This window comes from Taudactylus pleione, unplaced genomic scaffold, assembly GCF_031769625.1.
Source record: "Taudactylus pleione unplaced genomic scaffold, aTauple2 ptg000170l, whole genome shotgun sequence".
NCBI lineage: Eukaryota > Metazoa > Chordata > Amphibia > Anura > Myobatrachidae > Taudactylus > Taudactylus pleione.
This window is the reverse complement of record NW_028284572.1, coordinates 3,693,558-3,719,327: the sequence shown is the minus strand read 5'-3', so window position 1 is coordinate 3,719,327 and position 25,770 is coordinate 3,693,558. Positions and strand designations below refer to the sequence as shown.

Below are 25,770 nucleotides of genomic sequence, written 5' to 3'. Positions count from 1 at the left end.
TCACTTACTTGTATCTGGAAGTTAAGTTGATACATAACAAAAGGACCAAGGGGAGAATCTATTCAACAAGCTCACAAATGGTTTACTATTGAATATCTCTGTCTGTCTGTACAAGACTGATTGGAACATCATATATTTGATCAAAATTTCTACCAATTTATATAATTTAAGTGTTTCAATAGTTTAATTTTAATAAATAGTATTATATAGCATTGTATGGAATTGATATAATTACACTACTGGTTTATGCGGTTGTTATTATGTATATTTTTAAGAGGATTACCATGGCACTGTTTACTTTCTTCTTTCTATAAAGAATTTGAATGCTTGTAATTAGTCTAAAAAAAAAAACCCCATTGCTATTTACAAGCTTATTTACATGAAATTTTGGCTTGCCTCATTAACAAGTTAGTGTACCACCTGTTCCTATTCAGAGGAAGAAAACCATTGTCAACATAAATGTGTTATAAACAAAATGCTAAGTCATTTCTTCTGAAGTTTATGATGAACTAAGAAATGGATTACAGAATGGAGCCACATTTTATATTTTTGCAACTTTTTTTTTTGTAGAAAATAATTTCCATAGCAAATGAAATTAGCTTTGGTTTCTTCTATTGATTAATATTTAGGTCAGAATGTTCTAAACTCTATGTGGACAATGAAAATAGGTCTTGTATGAATAAATGTTCTATTTAATATTCTGTGTAGGTCAACTGGAAATTTGTTGGGTTCTCCATAACATAGTGGATTACTCATTTTAGGAAGAAATTACAAAGCTTTGCAATTACCTCCTTGCTAATATGCAGATGCAGCAGAAGGTGTGTAACACCCACTGCTGCATTTGCTATCCCAGCATTGCGACTGAGGTTGCAGGCTGGGATCACTGTCGTGATGGTGGATGTCGCCGGCAGTTGAGCAAGCTTCAGCTTACTCAGGATGGGTGGCTTGCCAGAAAATTGCATCCGTGTACACAGCCTCTGGCCTTGCCACTCCCGGAAAATGGAGGCACACTTCGAGCACTGACCAAAACTAATAATAGTTTGGCAAATACTGGCTTTTTAGTTCTTCCTGCTAAACCAGTGCTGCCATGCCTGCCCTTAATCTTTATGCATTCTCATATGATGGAGGCTACAAACTGTCACATGCTGTTAGAAATGCTTATTAGAAATCAGGAGGGCATAACAAAGCCAGAAGTTAGTGTCAATCATTATGACACTGCTGGTCAGAGAAATCAGCATGGATGGTGGGAAATTGTCAGGTAAGGGCTAAATCTGGGTACACACTATACAATGTATCGCACAATATATCGTTCCAACAAGAATCGTATGGTGTGTACCCAGCTTCATGAGCTAATTTCAATATATTTACCACATGGAAATATGGCTACTTTGATAAAACATTATTTAGAAGTCAGTAATTGTGTTCACCAAAGCCTGAAAGGTCACTTTTGCAGAGAAATTATACACACATTTTAAACAATGTAATTGTATAGCTCTTCATCAGGAGTAAAGAAAAAGGGTATTCTCACCTCTCTGAGTGGACTATGTCACCGCTATCACTTACGATAGCATGGAGTGGAGGAGCATTGAGCCTGGCAGGGAGGGAGCAAAAGATCCCTCTCCAGAGATGTTCTATACATAGGGACAAAATGGCTGACATCACCTTCAGATGGCATTACTGTAGTTATACAGGCTAAGCTTAGAAAAGCTAAGCTTGGAAAATTGGCCTAGACCACGCTTCCCCTAAAGAATAAAGGGGACTGTGGTCTGCAGCATGAGTTTGCCACTGCATTTCCTAAATTGTGAAAAAACCTATCCCATGAATAAACACCTATTTGTCCACAGTTTCAGCATTGATAAATAGATACATACCTGAGGCCATTACTTAAAGGTTACTTAGTGGCACCTACTTGAAACCTATGGATCAAACATTTATTTGCCATAAAGTAGTTTTTCCATAAACCTGCTCCACAAAGCACCCTTGCAGTGTATGTTTAAGGATATCCATTATTGAGCACAAATGGTTAAATCAGAGTGCCCTGTGCTCAAGCATATATATTCTTAAATGAAGGACTGTTATCGAACTTTGAGGACCAAATTTGGGAAACACTGCCTTAAATCATGTGGAAACATTTGTTTCCACATGATTAGGACAAATCTGAGTTATTTAACAATACAGGTTGAGTCTCCCATATCCAAAATGCTTGGGACCAAGGATATTTTGGATATCGGAATATTCCGTATTTTGGAATATTTGTATATCATAATGAAATGTCTTAGGAATAGGGCCCAAATCTAAACACAGAATGCATTTATGTGTTATATACACCTTATACACACAGCCTGAAGGTCATTTTATACAATACTTTCAATAATTTTGTGGCTCAAACAAAGTTTGTGTACATACATGAAATTCATTTATGTTTCATATACACCTTATACACACAGCCTATAGGTGATTTTATACTTTATTTTTAATAATTTTGTGCCTTTAACAAAGTTTGTGAAAATTGAACCATCAAAAATCAAAGATTTCACTATTTCAGTCATGCAAAAAATATTCTGTATTTTGGAATATTCCGTATTTCGGAATATTTGGATATGGGATACCTGTATACCAATAAGCTAAAGTAGTAGATCAGGAACATATAGAGGGGTGTGTGAGTGATGCAGTGCCCTGGGAAAGGCACTGCCCCTGCCCCACGGCCCCTGCATCTGGCTAGCAGGGTGTCTGGAACTGCACCCTGCGGCCAGTAGCTCTTCTTCAGTGCTGCCCGGAGTGTCCAAAAAACAGTCCAGACACCCACCCTGCAGTGTGCAGAGCCACCCGAGAGTCCAGGCAGCTCTTCAATTTCTGCTGCATATGTCACATATTTGGGGGCCGAGGCAACACAGGGCGGCAGTGAGCCATACTTGCCAACTCTCCCTGATTGTCAAGGAGACTCCCTTAATTAGTAGCAATCTCCCTGACTCCCTGAAGATTCTAGCAATCTCCCTGATTGCACCTTACCCCCATTAAGTAGCTATTATATAAAAAAAACTACAGATATATACATTCAAATGGGATCATTAGTATCATTAGCCTGTATTGGTTATAAGGCACAATGGGCCTGATTCAGAGCCGCTCGCAAGCGGCCGCTCGTTCGCTCCGAGCGATGTTCGGACAACTGCACATGCGTATGGGTTGTAATACGCATGCACGAACCAGTCCTTGCGGTCAGAAATTGTGTGCTCGCAAAATAGCAAATGCCTTCTAATTTGAGTGACAGAATGAGGCGTTTGTGGGTGGTAACAGCGGAAAACGGGGAGTGGAGATCCGAACGCAGGCGTTCCAAATGGTCAAAACGGGCGTTTTAAGGGTGTGCATAATTAACAAAGCAGCGTCATCGACCATGTCACTTGGTTGTCATTTAGCCTGAACTGCTCGCATGATTGCGGTAGGAAAATGCTACCACAAGCACTGCGAGCAGTTCAGATGCCTTTCGATGTACTCGATTAATCTAATAAATAGCGGAGATGACGTATGATGTGAGCGGCCAGGGGGCGTTTTTTAAAAAATAGCGAGCGCATGTTTCGTTCACTCGTTCAGACATAGAGGCGTCAACAGACCGCAAAGAGCGAGCGCTCTATTTAAATATCCGGCCCCTTTTTCTGAACGAGCGAGCGCAAATAGCGTCTGGCTCTGAATCAGGCCCAATGATCCCTATGGCTACATGTATTTTCTGAAAAGTAGTGTGTTTTCATCAACAAGTAGATCTTACTAACAGTTTTGGGGCTCATTTATATTTGGCTGTAAGTCAATTTTATGACACGTCTCTCAGATGTAGCAGTACACGCCCACTTTACCACTGCACTCATAAGTGGTGCTTTCACAATCTTGCTTTAACCAAACTAATGGTCAGTACCACTATCCCCATAATTTCCTATAGGGACAGTGAACTAAAGTAATTTATCAAACTACAGCTTAGCTTTTCAGAGATTGACCCTAATAGCCAGGACCGGCTCTAGGGGTGTTCGACCAGTGCGGTCAAATAGGGGCGCCACCCATAGAGGGCGCACCCCTCCCCAACATCCCGATTTCAGCGGGACAGTACTGTACTGTCCCGCTGTTCCACCCGTGGGCCGAAGTGGCCTGCGGGTGGTGAAATCAGGAGGTTGGGGTCCCCACCGCCGCAGCTGTGTGACCCCCGGAGTGTGAATGCGCGTGGCATCCATTCACAGACAGGAGAGGGCTGGGGGAAGCCCAGCCAGTGACTAAGGGCTTACCCCCTGCCTGACGTTATTTGGAGGCATGCCATGAGGGCACGCCTCCAAATTAATGTCACATAGGGGCGTGGCCTTTAGTAATTAGGCCACGCCCCCAATTTCGGTTGCAGCGTACCAGGCCGGCACAGGGTGCTCAGACACCTAGAGCCAGCGCAGCACACCTAGAGCCTGGCCTATGGGCAGGGCACTGCCAGAGAGAGGCACTGCCAGAGAGAGATATTCTGGTGATGGCTTCTCAATGAAGTATGGCGATAGCAGCATTGGCTTAAATAAAGGATTTTGTCTCTTTTCTGTTTTAGAATAATTTGATATTCTATTTTGTACCTTCATTCCACTACTTACATATAAAAACATTGTACTAAGGAATGCTGCCTGCAGTTCAAAGATTAGAGATCTACCATATAATTTTGTAATGAAGGTAATAATGTCTCTCAATAATTACTTCACCATAGAGCAGAAGCAAGACATCTGTAATGAGGCTCGTATGTCACGACTGGATGACAAGATTATATACCAGTAAACTGCAGCTATTGTGCTGGAGTTATGCATGTGAACATTCTTTAGAAATCAGATGATGTGTAATAAGATTTGATGCTTTTTGACACACATGATTGATGAAAAAATCCTGTAATCAAAGTAAGTTAACACAGTTCACGAAAAAGCCCATCACCTCAGTGTGCATGCTAATGAAATAAAAAGATGCAATTACCTCAATCTATTACATTGCTGATGTCTTAAAGCTGACAGAAAATTATTTTTATGATAAATACATCACTCTACCAGCTTTCCCAGTCAATCATTACAATCTTTATAGAAATATATTGCTTCCCTTGTTGCTTTGTAAATTAAGCTGGGCATATACGAGCTTAGACATTGCTTGTGAGTGTTCAATAAATAAGGTAACAAGACCTCATTGCGTAAATGTATTCCACTCGTACATAATCAATAGTATGGCCTTGGTACAGATTATTTTTCTGCATAGTCCTCATACTTGTCTAAGCATTTGTTACAACGGTACACCAAGGCATCTATCACTGCATAGAAGAAATCAGTGTCAAGCGTCTGAAGTCAGGACATGCCTTCAACCAAGGTGTATCTTCAGTGGTACAAATCGGTGCCAGGCCAGGACTGCAGGGTGTATGGTCCAGTACCTCCGAATTGTAGTGCCGTAACAACTCATGTATGCGGTTGGCTGAGTGTGGCCAAGAGGTCTATTTACTAAGCTTTGTTAGGAGATAAAGCTTAAGGTAAGGTACCTGCCAATCAGCTCCTAACTGTCATTTTTCAAAAACAGCCTGTGACATGGCAGTTAGGAGCAGATTGGCTGGTACCTTACCTTAGTTCACTATATCTCCTAACAAAGATTAGTAAATAGACCCCCTAGTGCTTTAGTGCTGCAGTATAACTCCAGTTCACAGAAAACCCAGGTCGTTTTCAACTAATTGCCCTCTGCAAATGGTTCAATGTGTCACAATAGTGGACAGCATTCACAGTATCGCCCTTGGTGAGGAAATTAACAAGAAGCATGTCCTTGTGGTCCCAAAACACGGTCGCCATGACCTTTTTTGCTGATGGAGTTGTTTAAAATTTCTTTGAAGATGGGGATGATGCGTGATTCCATGTTATGGATTCTTGCTTCGTCTCCAGGGTCACATGATGTACCCATATTTCATCCCCTGTAACAATACATTGCAGAAACTGCACTCTCTCCTTATGGTACTGCGTCAAGTGCACGAGAGACAATCCATCCTATTGGTTTTGTGAACTTCTATGAGTTGCTTCGGTACCCAGCATGAACACTTTTTCCTGTACCCTAGTTGCTCATCAATGATGTTGTACACAGTTCCCACTGAGATGTTCAGTTCGTCAGCAATATCAATAACTCAAATGTGTCTGTCCTCCTGAATCAGACCTTCAATGCTGCACAAATTGTCATCTGTGGTGGACATGCTTAGCCGGCCGGATCGCCGCTGCTCATCCTGAAAGTCTGTCCTGACGTTATCAAAGGCAGTGTGTCAGAGTTCAGCCGGGGATCGGCCGTCCCTTACCGTCCCGCCGGCTTCCTCTGACTTCCCGGGTGGCTGGCGCGGCAACGTGGAAGGAGCTGAGCATTCACCCTGTAGCTGTGGTGTTTTTGGCGATCCGGTGAGCGGGGATCGCAGTTTCCGTCATGGGCGCCGCCATGACACTTTCCCTATGTCAGTACTTCCTTCCCTGAGTGGCCCGGCTGGTCAGCTGACGCTGTGGGCCTATCAGCAGGCTTCCAGGGGTATATATCCGGCTCCTGTGCTCCAGGTAGTTGCCTGAACAATCATTGTCGCCGCTAGTGTAACTAGAGGAGTCTCATTCCAGGTTCCCGTGCTTCCAGTGTGTTTCTTCCAGAGCTTCTGAGCTATCTCACCACAGAGCCTTTACTATCAACAGCCTGTGTGGCAGCTAACCTCCATCTCTCTACAGTGCCTTTACTAATCAACTGCCTGTGTGCAAGTTTAACCTCCATCTCTCCACAGTGCCTTTACTAGCAACAGCCTGTGTGCAAGTTCAACCTCCATCTCTCCACAGTGCCTTTACTAATCAACAGCCTGTGTGCAAGTTAACCCTCCATCTCACCACAGTGCTTTACCATCACAGCCTGTGTGCAAGTTAACCCTTCATCTCATCACAGTGCTTTTACCATCACAGCCTGTGAGCAAGTTAACCCTTCATCTCACCGCAGTGCTTTTACCATCACAGCCTGTTTGCAAGTTAACCCTTCATCTCACCTCAGTGCTTTTACCATCACAGCCTGTTTGCAAGTTAACCCTTCATCTCATCGCAGTGCTTTCACAATAACAGCCTGTGTGCAGGTTAATCCTTCGTCTCATTGCACCCTAGTGCATGATCTCCGGTCGACAATCCGGTATATACTTCGTGGGATATCCAGCTGTTACCTCAGCCTACCAATAAATCTCCACACTTCTCTAGCCAGCACCTCAAGTGCCTTTCTCCAGCCAGGAGTTCTATCCCACTCCCCACGTGCCTATTCCAGGCATTACACTTGGGCCACGGGTGTTTTGATTCTTTTTTCCCTGCAGGCCTTTGTCACCAAGTCAAAAGACCGCGACCTGTTTACAGGGAGCCGCACAAGCCAATATCCCGCTTGGAGGGGTCACTGGCGAACACCTCCTTGTGAGTTAGACTCCGCACCATTGACTAGGTCTAGCCAACGACCAAGACTTGTGGATGCGGAGATCATACATCCAGGCCCCTCACCTTCGCCTCCTCCCACAGCCTCAGACCTCGGCTTTCAAAAACCCGCCTCCCAGTGTGACACAGTGCACCAAACCTTAACCTGTTTACGTGACACGATGGTATCGCCATACACCTTGACAAGTTGGCGATGAATTTCAGCTGATGATGATCACACTATGTACCTCAAAGTTTGACCATGTCTCCGCCACCCCTGCCATCTTACAACTGATGTTGGGACAATATGACTGACATGAGGCGCAGTCTAATGTCCATGAGGGGGAGCTGTGGTCTACCTGCTCTGGCCTGGTGGAAAATTAGAATGAAATTGAGAGCATTACACACGTGAGAAGACTTGTTACCTAACTTATTAAACCCCCTCGTACTTACAGATCAAACATTGTGTCAGACCAACAGGCTAATTATCTGATATGTGGCGGGATGATATGAGGCGGGAATTCTGGTCAAATCCCTGAAAATTATTTTTTTCGGGGGTTTGACTGCATTTTCCATGTGTACCAATCTCCAGAAAGGCTACCCCATCTATAGATGTTGTTGCCTAATAGATGCCTCTGGGCTTTTTTTAGGGGGAGACTTCCCCAAGAGGGACCCAATAGGATCCTTCCCAGGGTCCCCCGCGGCTCACGAAGAGCCGGCCAACGGCCGAGCATGGGCAGAGAGGAACCTGGAAGTCCCCTCATCAGAAAGGACAGCCCTTATCGGGAGAGCTGTCCTTTGCTAATATGTTTGTGCATATTTCATTACTAAGTGCCGGTATGCATGCAATGATTGATGGGATGCACCACATCCAAACTGCGATGTTTGATTCATCGCCCTTGGTGACAACATACAATATTGTTACCATACACTGTCAAATTATGACAGCAATATTGGATTCTTACAGCCTGTCAGCATGTGAAATAGTTGAAATCAGAGGACCAATTATCGGATCTTTTGATTTCTATGTCCAACAGACTGATAATTACTGCTCAGTTGCAGCAATACACTGGTAAATTCATGGCCGATTCTCGGCTGATCAAGCCAAAAATTGAACAGTGTATGCCCAGCATTACAGGTATGTTTATTCCATTTAGGAATTCTCAGTTCTCACAATTTAATGTCTGCCTGTTTTATAGCAAACTAACTATCGGCTTCTCTGATATCTTTGCAAAACACATCATCACTGGACAATTGTTAGTACATTAGTCAGTGTGCCCCGCTGTGAAGGAGTGAGCTGATGTTTGCCTGCAGACTGCTCACTTTCTGTAAATGCACCTACATAAAGCCCAGGCCTTGTCTGTAATATAATTTCATTCATTCTGTTTAGAATTAAATACATGGATGCGGAGTTGGATATCTGTGTTCAATCCTGTAATTTCCTGACCCTGCTCATCTGCTACCTGCTCTGACCTCCTTGGCTTTGAATGCTTGACTCTACTTGTTTATAATTGTATATCTCATTATTGTCCAGTTGCTGATGCTTGTATGTACTTTCTATAGAACCTATTTATCATCCCCAAGAAGTATAATTTCTTATTACCAATAACAAATTATTTATAGGGGCAATGTATCAACACTTTCTTGTAGGGACAGAGGTTCCTATAAGAACACGATGCTGCAAACTGTAAAGTGACAACTAGTGCTATCTATCACTTTACTTCTGGGTCCAGATGTGGCTTTCTGAGTCTGCGTGCTAATGGGCAAGAGTTAGTTACAGGAGAGGGAACTTTCTGATCCCTAAGCATAATAAACTGTGTTAATGTAGGCTATACTGCAGGCTACAATAGATAATACAATGGATAACAGCATCTAAACATGGCTTCACCTGTCGGCAATTTCACAGTCCCATAAGATACCTTTGGACAACTTTTGCAATCAAAAATATTAGGAGATAACTACTGCTGTACCCTATTAATACATTTATGTGATAGTTAATGCACAAATTCTCTGAAATCAGGAAAAGTCTATTATTTATAAGGACTCATATTGGCTGCTTACTGTACTTATTCATTCTCTACAAATTCATTATGAATTAAATTTAGCAAATAACATTGTAACTGCGTTCCCCCTCCTCTGGGCATAAAAGATGCAGGAGAGCGTGACTGTGGGTGCAGTTCACTGCTGGATTCATAGAAAACAAATCTTTCTCATCTAGTGGTCTGATTGGGACCAGGAGAGCCCAAGACAATTCGCAAAAGTGTATATAGCACCTAATGACCTTATTTTATTGTGCATATAGTACAGCATATAGTACATTCACTGTAACATCTCTATGCTATCTCTACACTGTGCAGAGCTGAAGCATACACTCCTCTTATAGGTGACATACCCCCACCCACTGTAAATGATCCTGAGATATATCTTATTCAACATATGCACATAAATGCCTTATTATGTGACTCTTTTCCCTGTGTACATTTAGAGGATGATGCAGAGTTTTGCCACAACGGGTGTAAATTACTCTAAAACATAGGTTCTCAAACTCGGACCTTCGGACCACAAACAGGTCATGTTTTCCAGGTCTTCTCACAGAATCACAAGAGTGAAATCATTATGTCCATCTGTGGATTTTTCTAAATTGTCAGTGAGTAATGAATCCACCTGTGCAGCTGCTGGGTGACCTGGGAAATCTGACCTGTGTGGGGTCCTGAGGACCAAGTTACTCTTATTTGCATCAATGTGCTGTCCTGTAGCAGCTACAAAAGATTGGTCTCTAACAGGCATATATGTGTGTTCTGCTGGTTTACATGAGACACATTTAGCCTATTTTAGAGCACATGTTCCATACCTGTTTCCGCTTCTCCAGATTGCATGTTGGCGTAAGTGTCGGAATCACACAGGTTTGCATCCACTTTCTGGGAAGAGCAATTTCTCATTGTACTACAAAAAGAGGAGGAGCATTATTCCGCACCAGTGTCTATTCTTATCTAATAAATGATAAACAAAGAATATATAGGGAACCCCTCAAAATATCAATAATTAATTCATTAGCATATCCAATCCAAATATAAGGGGTGCTATAATTCGACAATTATTAGACAGTACAAAAACTGAAGAAGAAAAGAATTTCTGTAGGTTGATGCACTTTGATTGAAATATAACTTTTATTTGTCAACTTTTGAAAGTCTGTATTAGAATAATAAAACAGGGACATATAAAAAGATAGAATTGTGTTATAAAGAAAGAAATGTTGCGGAATAAAAAGCAAACCAGCCTCTTGGAGCTCATGAAATGACCTTGTTAATCTGTATTTGTACAGTAATGATGTTTTAGAAATCCATAAATAGTAAATAAACATATATTGTTTCCAAAATGACTGTGTATAATTCTTTCTTTCACAAATATTAATTATTGGAACGGTGACATAATAATATTCTCACATATCTTGAGAGTTAGTACATTATTCAGAGAGGATATTTCCTTCCCTGGAGTGGTCTGTGTTATACCCCTTTTACATTAAAATCCCGGGTCCGACCCTGGAATTTGAACACAGGTCAATCCCGGGTCGAACTCGGCTTCAGACCCCGTTCACACTGCAACTCGACCCGGGTTATTCCCGGGTTTGCCCCGTTTACACTGAACCCGGGTAATCCCTGCTTTTTCCTATAGATGTCATTAAAAATGGTCTTTTTTAAGGGCTGACAAAGATGAGGTCACAAAAGGCAACAAAAGAGAGGGGTGGGGACTGCTTACAGCATTGCAGCAATGATGGCAGACGGAGCACATGTGGGTATTCCTGATGTCCTCACTGTTTTCAGCTCTCTGTTGATTTCAGCAACAGAGAATTGGATGCAGCTTTTTATGATGTGGCACCTTGTGCAGGGTTCGAGGAGGAGAGCGCAATTCTTGGCTGAGAGGGCCAGATTTCGACGGCAATATTTGCGCAGGAGGAGAGCACTGATATCAGCCAACATCACCACCATGATGAGATTGACCATGTTGAGAAATAGAAGAATGTGGGCCAGAGACCGCCACCATGGAGAAGCTTTCATGCTGACTGTAGAAGCTTTCCAAGTGGAGCAGTGGCTGGAACACTTTCGGATGTCGTGTGCCACCTTTTATTATATATTGGAATTACTGGCACCAGCACTGATGATGCAGACCACCAACTACCGAAACCCATCACCCCAATCAGGAGATTAGCCATTGCACTCTGGTGGTATGCCACCCCCGGAGAGTACCGCACACTCTCCTGTCTGTATGGTGTTGGAATTGGCACAGTCTGCAAGATCATTTACCAGGTGACACGGGCATTAGTGGATACCCTGTACCAGCACTTTATCTCCTTGCCAGAAGGACAGCGCCTAGATGAAACCATCCAAGGCTTCCTCAGGCGTGGGTATCCGCAGTGTGCTGGTGCCATAGACGGGACCCACATTCCATTCCCATCATCGCCCCCCATGAAAACCCTGTGGATTATTATAATCGAAAAGAGTGGCATTCCATTATTCTTCAAGCTGATGTGGACCACCGATACTGGTAAGTAAATGTGTACGAATTATTCTTTCATATCTACTTTTATTTTATGTTTTTTGTTGGTAGAATACTCTTTTTTTTTTTTGTTGTTTTACAGATGTTTTCATAGGCTGGCCTGGACGGGCACATAACGCCAGAGTACTAGCCAACTCTGACTTGTACAGCATAGCAGAGGAAAAGCGGGGTGGATGGCTTTTCCCTAGCGAGGTAAGAATATATGGTCCTTTTACTCTTTATGTCCACTATTCTTATGTGCTTTAGCAAAATATTAAGTGTGTAATAGTGCGGAATGCATGATATTCCAAAGTATTTGTCAACATATTGTGCTGTAAAATACATGAAATTTCTGAAACCTACTTGACCACAATGTGAATACATATATAGTGACCATATTTTTTTTTTTACAGAAATCGGTGACCGTAGATGGGGTGGCAGTCCCAGTCCACATCATTGGCGATGCGGCATATCCGTTGAAGCATTGGCTAATGAAGGGTTATACCCAGCATGTACAGTTGTCCCCGGAAAAGGTCACCTACACTCACAGCCTTAGCTCTGCCCGGATGGCTGTGGAAAATGCTTTCGGATGTTTAAAAGGACGTTGGCGCTGTCTCATGAAAAGGAATAATATGGACCTAAAAATCATGCCCCATGTAGTAGCAGCCTGCTGCATACTTCATAATATTTGTGAAATTCAAAAGGACCACTTCCTTCCCGAGTGGAATGTGCAGGACACTGAGGTGGGGGGCATTACAAGTGATGCAGTAAGCTACGTGGGGGAGCATGAGGACAGCGCCGAGCTCATCCGGGCCACCATTGCAACAAACCTTCACTTATTGGTTTAAAATAAAAAGCAAAATTTCAAATTCCAAACATGTTTTTTGTTTATAGGTTGAAAATTTTTTTTTTTACTTTAACCATGTGCATATATTGTGTTATTTTAATAAATCAGTTTTAACATAATCTCAGATTATTGCAAAAGTATAAAAACAGTGTAAACATATGTCAAGCATCATATGCCCAGTATAAAAGAAAAGTGCCTTATCCCTGAAGTCAAAACAATACACTGTAAAAGTGATAAAAAAATGAAAAGTGCCTTCACCCAAAAAACATGATAATTTTAGCCACACAATATAAAAAACAAAACTAAAATAGGAAATGTTCCGGTTGGTACAACAATAAAATATTTAAAATGGCCATGTTTACGGCAATTGCCTATACACTGTATACTGTGGTGACTCTTGGTTTGTTTGTGTTGTGTTAGGGTTAGTGCTAGGGTTGTAATAATTGGGCCCCATATTGCATTGGCCAAATCTGTGTTCTATGTACACTGGGGCCTGTGGTAATGCCTGTGTTTGGTTTGGATAGCCACGACCAAATGTGCGCTCAAAAAAAGACATCTGTCTCTCTTGTATATCCATTAATTGCCTCATAAATGACTGCTGCATTTGCCTTTCGGACTCTAGAAACCGATCCAATCTAGCATCCTCCTGCCTCTGAATATCGGCATCCAATTCGCGGAGATGCTCCACGATCACAGAAGTCATCGCTCTAGCCGCTTGCTCCAACCTGTTGAGCTTCTTCTTTTTGGGTGGCACATTGTAGACTGCAAAGGGGAGAAACAAACAAAATATATATAATATGCACTGAGCCGACATAAAGATAGCAGTGGTGTTTGCGTACGTGTGCTTGTGGCCTTCTATCTACCTGCACGCTAGCAGCACTCTGCAACAGTTACCATTTGGATTTAAGTGAATGTAGTGTGTGTGTGTGTGTGTGTGTGTAATGTGGGTGTTTTTATTTTTTGAAATACTTACTATTAGCGCGTAGCGGATGGGTCTTTTTAGGGGGCGCAGTCTCTGAGCTTGTCTCAACTACCTCATCTATGGTGGAAGCGATACTGTCAGCATTCACAGATGAATCCATTCTGTTAGCATTCTGGGATGAATCCATCCCACTACTTTCTCCAGGCTCATCGGTCAGTAGGAGCAGTGACGTTGGTCTGCATTGCGAGGACGGCAGGGTAACCTGTGTAGCCGGTACCTCTTGACTGTCCTCCTGCTGGCTGGAGCAGGAAGGCGCAATTGAGGACAGTGCTATGGGGTTTGAAAGCTCTGTATTTCCAAAAGCGCTGTAGCACAATTGGTAAATGCACCCATTCCTTGCGGCCTGCACCACTTTTGTTGCGGTTATGATCGTGCACTTTAGTGAACTGCTTACGCAAGGCCTTCAATTTATTTATATTGTGGTACACTACTGCATCTTTCACTGTGCCGGTCATCTGGCATTTAATTTCTTCCTCCGCCCTGATGAGCAGTAGCTCTCTGATATCGGCATCGGTCCAGTTCGTGGCAGCACACATGATGCTGTAGGAACAGGCTGTGGGTCAGGCTGCTGTTATGGCTGTGTATCAGCCTGCGTTTGTAGCTGCTGGTCAGGCTGTGGGGCAGGCTGCAGTTCTGACTGTGGCAGCCTGTGTATCAACCTGCGTTTTGTGGGAGTTGGTCAGGCTGTGGTGCAGGCTCTGTGCAGGTTTGGCATGCAAGTAATGGCTGCGTGTGCGTCTCTCTGCAGGGACAAATGACATCATCTGCCAGCTCCCCAGAAGTTCCAATCAGCTAATAGCAGAATATAGCCGGGTCAAATAATCCAGGTAGCACCCGTTCACACTGCCGCATGACACGGGAACAACCCGTTTTCAACCCTGCTCTCAACCCGAGTAAGATTGCCCGGTAAATCGACCCGGGTTATCTTTTTGGGAGCTGTTCACACAGAGCCTCAACCCGGATCGACCTGGCAAAAACCCGGGTTATTTGTTTGGTGTAAAAGGGGTATAATAGAGACAAGGTATCTCTTACATGAAGATGTAACAAAATAGTAGACAATTTTCAAAGAGAGTTGTTACTATTGTTGTAACTGCTGAAGAATTAACATCAGCAATATTGACAGTCCTAACCCGCATTTTTCCTAAAGGTGATTTATTTGGAGAATACTCCGCTATATAAGATATATATGAATAACGAGATTACTGTGCCTAAATGCAGATACAACATGGGCATTTTAGTATAGCGGGACCTACAACACTTTTATTGGATTGCCTATATAAACCATGAATATATACATATAGGAATACAGTGCTAAAAGTATTCTGGATTTCAGCCACATCAATGTACACTTAAGTAATATGTCTAATATCCTATTACAATTGTACAGTTTTAGAACATACCTACATATGCAGGAAACACTCCACTATTCTTTCTGATTTTAACTACAATTTCTATATTAATATGGCATGAATAACAATAAATTCATTATATGTTTCTGTGGTATCACTACTGAACTATTGGAGTACCAAAACCTGGTCTCCATTTGAGACTTTTGTCCGCAGGACATATTATATAAAATTGTACCATAATATATCCGCTGTTTGGAGAACACAAGAACATTGCTGGAGAATTTACAGTACGACCAGTTTGGATCTCTAGTGATACTGGTTTAAAATAAACTGGATGTTCATTGTAGGATATGGATATGTGAAGAACCAATATATGGCACACAATGAGGTGGGTACGGTATTCCGGCGTTTGGAATCCTGGCGGTCAGAATCCTGACACTGGCATCCCGACAGGGATAGAATACTAATACTTTGTCGGTCGGTATCTTAACCTTTCCCCTCTCCCTACCCTAACCCTTCCTGGTGCCTAACCCTAACCTCCCCCTGTAGTGCATAAACCTAACCTCCCCCTCCCCGCACCCTAAACCTAACCCTCCCCCCTTAGTGCCTAACCCTAACCTTCCCCCCTTAGTGCCTAACCCCTATCCAGCCCACCAACCCCGCTACTTACCTTTGGTTTTCTAGCGGTCGGGATGCCAGCACCGGGATTTTGACAAGTGTTGGAAATTCCGGCGCTGACATTCTGACCTACAGAATCCCAGCTTTCACCATTTTAACCGCATCCCGCAGATAATACAGTATATCATCATAAATATGATGTCACTCCCAAATTAATATTTGTGGATATTCAGGTTCAATAAGCATACTTAGAATATTCTAGTACATATGAAACAGTCCCACTGTTCACTGGAGAGAAATTACAGATATGTAAAAACTAAAACAGAAATCCTCATATGATTTATATAATAAATCGTTAATGAGAATTGAACCTGACACTAGAAACAGAAGGGATTATTTAAAATACCTTTTAAATATTCTGATAAAGAGACAAGCTATGGAATGTGTGAGACAAGAATAGTAACAAATCTCTTCAAAAATTGTCAATACAGACTGCTACTATTTTGTTACATCTTCATGTAAGAGATACTCTGGGGTATATTTATCAAAGTTCAATTTTGCATTTTATGTTCAATTTAGCTCACCTGATATCGAGTCAAATCAAATGTAGAAATCCCAAATCCCATATTTACAAAAATTAGATTTTGTAAGCCTTTTCCAAATCAAATTTGATGTAGTTCAATTTTGACTAGTGATTTCTTGTTCAGTTTTGGATGCCCATGTCTAAATCAAACATAAAATCGAACACAAAATCCCTCAGATAATAGACCTGCTTCATGCTGGTGGTGTGTTATGTGTATGAAAGTGTAAAATAAAAAAATAAAAATGATGTGGGTCCCCCACTAAATGCACAATTAGCACCGGGCTTTTCTGAGCCGGTCCTGGTTGTGAAAATACGAGGAAAAAAGACTTAGGGTTCTCCCGTATTTTCATCAACCAGCAACAGGCTAAGTGAGCCAGTCCTGGTTGTTGAAATATGGAGGACAAAATGAGTCCCGCATATTTTCCAAAACCAGCACTAGATTCTTTCTAGTGCGGGTGTATTGTGGAAGCCATGAGACCCTTTCCCCGGGACCACTGACCAAAGCATTCATCAACTGAATGCTAGACTGCCCAGGCAGGGGATCCCTCGGCGGTGGGTGCCGAGATGTTTTGTCAAAATATAGATGAGTTAATATTGTCTTTTACAGTAGAACCAGAGGTCCTAGCAAGCCTCTCCTGCATTCTGGTACTTGGAGAGCCACAAGTTCCAGCATGCGGGGCATTAAGGGCCCGCTGGTATCTCTAGTTCACCTGCAAAATAAATATTCAAATAAAGACAGGACTCACACACCGTGAAAGTACAACTTTATTACACGCACACATACTCACCTACAATCCCTGTAGCTACTCACGTCCTCTTCTCCATGTAACATCCACATAACCTGTAAAAAAAAAACATATTACTCTTTGGTCCATGTAGGCATCCACATCTTCAGAAGAAAAAAAAACACAATACCTGAGCCACAGTCATAAGTTCCATCCTCTATGGCCGGTACCTCCTGAATGATGACTCAACTGCTGCATTTCAAATAGAAATGCATTGGTTTAGTGCTCATTGGCTGTGAAGAGTGAGCCTTCACCTCTCTCAGCCAATGAGCTGTTGCCACCATTGACTTCAATGGTGGGAACCGCTAGGTTACTAAAGGTTACCTAACGGTTCCCACTATTGAAGTCAGTGGCGGGAGCCGCTCAATGGCTGAGAGAGGAGGATGCCCTTTATTGGGGGGGTGATGAATGCATTGGCAGGGGACCCGGGGAAGGGTCCCACGGTTTCGGCATTACAAACTCGCCTTTTTCCCCCGTATTTTCACAACCAGGACCGGCTCAGGAAAGCCCGGTGCTGGTTGTGCATTTAGTGGGGGGACAACACGTAATTTTTTTAAATTATATTTTACACTTTTAAAAGGTTTTTTTTACACAGAAGCATGCATGGATCTGTGCATGTTTCTGTATAACTCATACAGACTCATGCTAAAATCAAATGAAGCAGGTCTATTATTTGGGGATGTTGAGTTCGATTATGTGTTCAATTTGGTGTTCGATTTCAAATCAAATATTAGTAAATCAGGGGATCCTATGTTTGTCTATGTAAAAGTACCAATGTTTAAACTAATATTGAATTTTGAAGGGGATTCGGTTTTATATTCGATTTCACATTCGATTTTGACTTTTGTAAATCTCTGATGCTCAAAATCTAATGCAAATCGAATATAAAATCACCCATTGCTGATGTCAGTGGGGCCGCCCCCAAACGGCAAGCATTCCGTCAGGAACGCCTCCATTTGGCCGGCCACCCCCCGGCCTGCCTTCCAAATGGGGCGAGCTGTCAATCAACATTGACAGCTCGCCCCCTTTGGTGCGAGACCCGGAGCGACGGAGCGGCCGTCGCTAGCCGGGTCTCGCGCATGCGCACGTCGGAGCCGGCTCCGACGTGCGCATGCCCAGTGGGCAAACATCGATCTGGTTGCGAGCGCTCAGAGCTTGCGACCAGGTCTGAATTACCCAGTCTCTATTAGACAGACCACTCCAGGGAATGATGTATTAAGGGCCTATTTAAACTTTAAAATGCGGTTGTAGTGTGATATTTTTTCCTAAATTCGCATTACGAATTTAGGAAATATCACAGGGATTTATCAAAAGTCCCTTGCAGGATCCCTTGCGATAAATCTCTGTCCCTGTGAATCCCATCCGTAGTCTTCTCACTGTATTTTTCGCAAAAAATACAGTGAGAAGGTGCCCGCGCATGCGCTGACTGGCTCTCCATACCCCCCCCCTCCCCCCCTCGATCGACAAGCTCCACACACACATTTTCACTTACCTCCGGTGATCGGTGCTCCGATGTTGTCCTCTGGGGCTCCGGTCAGCTGGTGTCCCGGCCTACACTGTGACCCCAGTCAGCTGTTCTATGCAGAAGCTGACCAAGGTTACAGTGCAGGAGCTGGGAGGCCAGCTGACCGGAGCCCCAGAAGACAACACCAGAGCACCAATCATCCTGGATGCAGTTAAGTTATTTTTTTTGTAACAATTTTTTTTTTTTTCAGTAATCAGCTTGTGGTCTAAACCACAAAGATGATCACTGGGGCCTGGCTTCCCGCTCTGCCTGTTAGAGCAGAGCAGTAATTAGGGAACCAGAGGAAACCCTGGATAACACCATCTCCAGGTGGCGTTATTATCACAGTGCTTCCCACAGTATTTTTTCATATTGTATTTTTAGTAACCCCGGGCAGATCACATTTCCATTACAATTATGGGAAATGCGATCTACTTACTAAATATATGTGATAATTAGGGTTTGGAGTAGAATTTTGCGAATTCTACTCCAATTGCCCTTTAGTAAATTTATGTGAAACTAAAATAATGTGAAAACGGTGTGAAAACACCCTTTTTGACCTCATTTTAGTAAAAATAATGTTAATAAACAGAGCCCTAACTCACAAGATATGTGATAATGTTATGTCACGGTTCCACTAAATAATATTTGTGAAAGAAAGACTCATACACAGTCATTTTGGAAACAATAAATGTTTAATTTCTATCTATGGATTTCTAAAACATCATTATTGTACAAATACAGATTAACAAGGTAATTTCATGAGCTCTAATTGGCTGTTTTGTGTTGTTATTACACTACATATCTTTCTTTATAACATAAGTCTTTTTATATATTACACTGTTTTAATATTCTAATACAGACTTTTAAAAGTTAACAAATCTAATTTATATTTTAATCAAAGTGCATCAACCTTCAACAATTCTTTCCTTCTTCAGGTTTTTTGCAGAGCAATTTCACACAAGATTTGCTATGCAAACTGTCCTATGTCCAATTCTGCACCAGACCCTTGGATTGCAAAAACATCCACCTCTAAATGAGACTCTCTACATGTATTATTAACTCTCATTAGTTTACATTAATATTATGTTTTGTTAAAATTTCTTGCTTTTCTCTTTTGTTATTAATGTATATAATTATAGTTTGGTTTTTTAATTGCAGGAGACAACAATGGGTGGTCTCAACAGCTTGATAAACATTTTGAGAAACACAATGAGAAGTTTGGCATGAATGTCTTTGATTCAGACATGAGAGCAGCGGAATGCTGTAAGTAGTAAATAAATGTTTCAACAAGTGACAAATATAAGTAAAACTACTGAAATTTACAGAATCAAGTACATTTTGTTCCTTATACAATGCATTTTTGAAAACACATACTTATAGCTTAGATCAGTGGTTCCCAAACTGGGTGCCAGGCATTTGTAGGGGTGCCACGGGTTGTTGCTCCAGGACCAAATCAAAATCTAAACGGTCAATGTGATAGGCAAATCCTGATCTGGTGGCTGTCAATCATAAAATATGTGGACAAACAGAAGCGCAACACTGTCCACCACCACATAACTGACCATAACGATGACAGGTAATCTCAATATACTTCATTTTAATTTTGCTGAATTTATCAACAAGAAACTTATAACCTAGGGCCTAGGGGTGCCGTGAAATAAATGCTGCTACTCTAGGGCACTGGGATTTAAGAAAGTTTGGGAACCACTGGCTTAGATCAATGCCTGCATTATTTTATTGTATTCCTAAATATTCTACATTATTTTTTAAAATAATACACTGGCAAGATGTGGGCAGTGCAGGTAAAATATGGGGAGGGGAAAAGGACATATAAGGTTAAAGCCAGAATAAAGGTACAAGAACTCCAAAAGAGTAAGGGAGGGAGACTGATGTAAGATACAATAGGAGGAGGGGGTGGATGAGGGATATATAGGGTAAAGGGTTTGCACTGGTCAGTTACAGGTGGTTTCGGTGGGCTAATAGAATAGTTTGCCTGGGGGTGGGGCAAAACAGTCGAAGGGGCACTGAAAGGGGTGCAGAAGTGATGGCATGAAACAGTAGTAAACTACTTAGTGCCACTGTGGAAGGGCACTGAGACAACAAAAAAGAGGAACGAGGAGCAGGTAAGGAGGAAAAGGTGGAAGGGACTGCAAAGGCATCAGAATGGAAAAAAGGTGACTGCTGTAACAGAGAGAGGGCAAGGCTAAAGACGCGCCACCAAGAGTCAAAGAGAGGTCCTTGGCACTAGTCAAACCATTGTTGTTAGGGAGAAAGACAAAATAAACTGGGCTGGAAGTGATACAGACCGGTGGAGCCATCTTTGGTATATACGGCTAACACAAGACAGCCCCATCTGTTCGAGGTATTAAAAGCAGGCCATGGAGCACTTGGGCTGGGCCAAAAAATTAGAAAAGTGGACAAAAGAGGCTAGGAAACACTTGGGACAAGAAATGCTGAGCGGAAGAGGGGAAAAGGAAAGAGACGAAAAAGGGGGGAAGCAGGCAAATTGAAATAAAGGTGAAAAAGTGATAAAAAGAGGAGAGAAAAGGCAGTAAAATAAAGTGGATAAAAAACAAACGTGTCACCAAAACAGCAATAGAGTGTAATTCACCATTAAGGTCAATTATTTTTCTCTGAGGTAAATTTTATTAGTCTGCAGTAAATTATATTTTTTTTAGGTCAATTATATTCCCCTGAGGTAAACTATATTCCTGAGATAAATGAAATTCCTCTGGGTGTAAACTATATGCATAACAGCCAACTACAGACACTTATACACCCTTGGCCCTGACAATTCCTTTAGCCAAGAGCCCAGCCTCCATCCCTTTGGAATCTGCTATTAAATACTCTAACCCTAACACATACAAGAATACTGAAATAAATCTAGGATTTTAATGTCTTTGGACAGAACTTGGTTATCCTTTTTAGAAAAAAATATGCAATGACAGGAGCAAGTAGGCAGCGTAGACAAGACAGACACTATACCATCAAGGATGTTAATGCTGTTACTGATGGTCCACATTACTAGCATAGAATGTTTATTGTCAAGCATGATGGTATTAGCAAGGTAGCATACAATAAGCAAGAAGCATGGTTTAGTATCATCCCAAAATGTAGTCTGAAACAGTTCCAAGTTCGATACACATACAGGCAAACAGTATTGGTAGCAGCAAATGGCTAAGTTGGTATACAGGAAAACTGAAGGAGCTAGTTAGCATAGTGATCAACAGCTAGACTAAAAAACAGTCTAGACAATCACCTAACCCTGAGTGCTAGTTTGGGACATCCTTTATACCCCACGCCTGATAATCAGTGACTGCTATATTTAAATATTATATTTATAGTATTTATTACTGGTCATTACTGCTTGTTTAAATATGTAAAACTGCAGAGCATAAAAAGTTATGTAAAATGTGAACTGCACAAGGGTTAGGTATATTATGTTGACATGAAAATGTGGATATGTTCTTTATGTCGACATTGACCATGCTGACACTGATATAATGTCTAAAGGATTGTCGACACTGTCTAACCCTAATGGTAATCCTAACCCCAAGCCTATTGCGAATGTTGACATTCTGTCAATGTCAACGGTTTCTAGGGGGTAAATTTACTAAGAAGTGAGTTTAGCTGAAAGTGAGTTTTCCGATGGTGAGGTAGATCGAGATTTCTTCCCCTAGTTGCGAGTTTAGATGAGATTACTCACCCGAGATTGCTGTGTTTTCTCTCTGCCAAATTCATCCGAACAAGCAGCCTGCACATATCAGTGAGATATGTGAAGGCTGCTTGTGTTGTACCTGTAAAAAAAACGGGTTAAAATATAATAAAAAAATTACGTAGGGTCCCCCCCAAAAGTATAACCAGCCCCAGACTTGTCAGCCAGTCCTGGTTCCTAAAATTACGGGGAACAAAACGAGTAGGGTTCCACTATAATTTAGGAACCAGCACCAGGCTGCAGGGCCAGTCCTGGTTTTAAATATAGGGGGGAAAAAATTGTGTAGTGGTCCCACTATATTTAAAACCAGCACTGGACCAAAACTGATGGGGTGTAATTCCACAGCCAGGAGACCCTATTACCAGGTCTCCAGGGCCAAAGAATTCTCACCCCAAGCTGGTCAGGCCAAGCTGGGGATCTCAGGGGAGGTGGGGACCCCCACAAGAAGTGGTCTACCCTCTCCCGAAACCCCAGGCTTGGTCTGAAGCCCGGGGCTCTTCCCCACACCCCTGGGCTGTGGGTACGGGGGTAATAAAGTGTACAATCAAAGTAATCTATTGTATTTTACAGTGGAACTACAGGTGCCAGCATGCCTGCCCTTTGGCACGTGTGGAACTACAAGTGCCAGCAGGCAACCAGCACCCGTACCCCACTGTAAAATAAATAGTTAAATAAAGACACAACACACACACCATTGATAGTATACATTTATTACACACATACCTCAATCACACATACTTACCTGTACCAGCCGGTTGGTCTACTTGTCCAATGTAGAAATTTGTGTGCCTGGACCTTCCACGTGGGTCCCAGCCAACGAGCGGCCGCTACATGTAAAGCGGCTGCTGATTGGCTCATGGCCCATGAGAAATTACAGCTGACTTCAGTCATCTGTCATTTTGCGACGTGTAAGTATATGCAACAGCATATACTTACACATGTCCACCCTGGTTCGGGTAAGTCATTTTATTATTTTAACAAAACCCTGGATGCTAAGGAGAGCAGTGCCAGGATCTAGGTGAGTATAGACTCTTTTTTTCAGCTCCTGCTGTGGATTCTACTTGGAGAAGGGGACATAAACATCTGGAAGCAGATAAGTACAGTATGTGTGAGTGGGTAGGTCTATGGAATAAAGGTTAATTTTTACTAGGCAAGGTGTGTGGGTAGTGTCTTTATTTATCTATTTTACAGTGGGGGTACAGGTGCCGGCTGCCTGCTGGCACTTGTAGTTCCACAAGTACCAAAGGGCAGGCATGCTGGCACCTGTAGTCCCACTGGTAAATACAATAGTTCACTTATATTTATCACTTTATTACCACCTTCAGCCCAAGCCTGGGGTTTCGGGGGGGGACCCCTTCTTGGGGGATCCCCACTTCCCCTGAGATCCCTGGCTTGGCCTGAGCATCTTGGGCTGATAATGCTTTGGCCACGGAGCCCTGGTAATAGGGTCTCCGGGCTGTGGCATTACAGCCTGGCCATTTTGGTCCGGTGCTGGTTTTAATTATAGGGGGACCCCTACGCAATTTTTTTCCCCTATAATTAAAACCAGGACTGGCCATGCAGCCTGGTGCTGGTACTTAAATTATGGTGGAGCCCTACTCTTTTGTTCCCCATAATTTTAGGTATCAGGACAGGCTGACAAGTCCGGGGCTGGTTATAGTTTTGGGGGGAATCCTCATGTCATTTTTTTATAAAAATTAACCCTTTTATTTCTATTTACAGGTAGAAACATACATGGATCACAGTGATCTGTGTATGTTTCTGCCAAACTCGCAGATCACAGGCAGGTGAATTTATTTCCCAAATTTTTACAGGAGAGTTGTCCCATCTCATGAGAGTTTAGAAACTCTCTGCTTGGTAAATTCCCGAATCCTAACTTCACTAGTGAAAAGGTTCTAGAGTTTAGTCGATGGTAACTTGAAGAGAGTTTGCTAACTCTCCAGTGTTTTCCCATAGCAAAGGAGATTTCTCTCCCGAGTTTAACATTAGTAAATTTGCGAGTGGAAAAAATGGCCAAACTCTCCCGAGATTGCAAACTCTCCCAAACTCGATTCTTTGTAAATTTACCCCAAAAGGGAGAACTCTCTTCCAAACTCACTCAAGTTTGTCTTTAGTAAATTTAAGAGAGGAACTAACGTGAGATTGCAATCTCACCCAAACTCGATTCTTAGTAAATTTACCCCATGTGTCAACATTTATGAAGTTGACCACTTAACCATGTTGACATCATAAATGTCGATCTTCTGGAGTCTATATCACGAATGTCGATATTGTCACAGTCGATTTCAGAACAACATCCCACAAAACATATGTCTATGTAACAGCAAAGATTATGCCTGGCAGTTCTAAATTTAAAACTTCAATATTTTATTAAAACACTTTAAAATGCCATTTTATTCATGCTCGATAGTTTGGGGAAGATGTCACATAAATTATAAAGTGCATGAAATGACAAAGTGGCTGTACATCACAACACAACATAATTATCTGTTACACTCCCAGTGCACTGGACTTTCTGTACAGGAACGTCTTTTATATCCACAGGGTATTGTACTTCTACTAGCTTTAAGTGATGAGGCGCTGTGTTCTCCTGCACACACTAAATGGCTGTCTAATGTAAGCAAATTAAATAGTGACGTTTTAAATGTAAAATCTGAAATCCCAAACTTTTTTTTTTTGCTTTTATTATGAATTGGGGTTCTGATTTAGCAGCATTCGCTACTGTGATCGTAGTTGCGAATTCACATGGAACGCAGCTGCAAAAATATGCTAATGCTTCCAAAAGCACTGCCGACATAAAGACACCCACTGCTGCTTTCTCACATCCATCCACTGTCGCTCTTCTGTTTAAACATCGGTACAATCGACCACTCATGCAGCATTTACACCAGGTCTGACCTGCCTCAGACACTGCAAGTCTCGCAGTGGGCTCTCAAGCTGCGTATGTCGTCGCAGTGGGTAATTTTTGCACACCCAAGCAACGGCGTTCAAACAGACATGCATGCCTGAATTATTTCCTACCACTCCCCCGTCACCACCCCCAAACGCTCACATCCTGTCTCTCACTCTGCGATGGATTCCTGTGCATGCGTAATCGCAGTGCGATTGCTGGACACGCGCAGTACAGCTTTTACACATGAGCAGAGGCTAACAATCTGCGTATGGAGTTGCATTTGCGAACAATGCTGAATCAGGCCCTGGGTCTGCTGCTGTCTATATAGACAGCACTGGTGCTCGTTGTGCTTTTTTTTATAAATTCTTTATTTTCAAATTTTAACTTATGTTTTTCAATAAACATATACAATAGCAGAACAGAGAAAAAGAAATAGTGAGCAAACTATGTCATTCAATATAATAAACAAAATACACAAAAAGACACCAGTGCGACATTCAATTTGTATATATCCAAAAAATAATACAA

General features: G+C 42.2%; 1 protein-coding gene across 2 annotated transcripts in view; it reads left to right on the top strand.

The window, feature by feature from the left end:
- The window catches only part of RXFP1 (relaxin family peptide receptor 1), a 321,924-nt gene that overhangs the window by 162,741 nt on the left and 133,413 nt on the right, over nt 1-25,770 (top strand). The window contains exon 1 of one of the 2 annotated variants that reach the window (XM_088475344.1): nt 19,843-19,897. The exons of the other annotated variant lie outside the window; for it this stretch is intronic. Within the exon in view, the coding sequence (XP_088331470.1) occupies nt 19,858-19,897 (40 nt within the window). The 5' untranslated portion in view covers nt 19,843-19,857. Of the gene's footprint in view, nt 1-19,842; nt 19,898-25,770 lie in introns of those variants that run through there. 2 annotated transcript variants of the gene reach the window in all.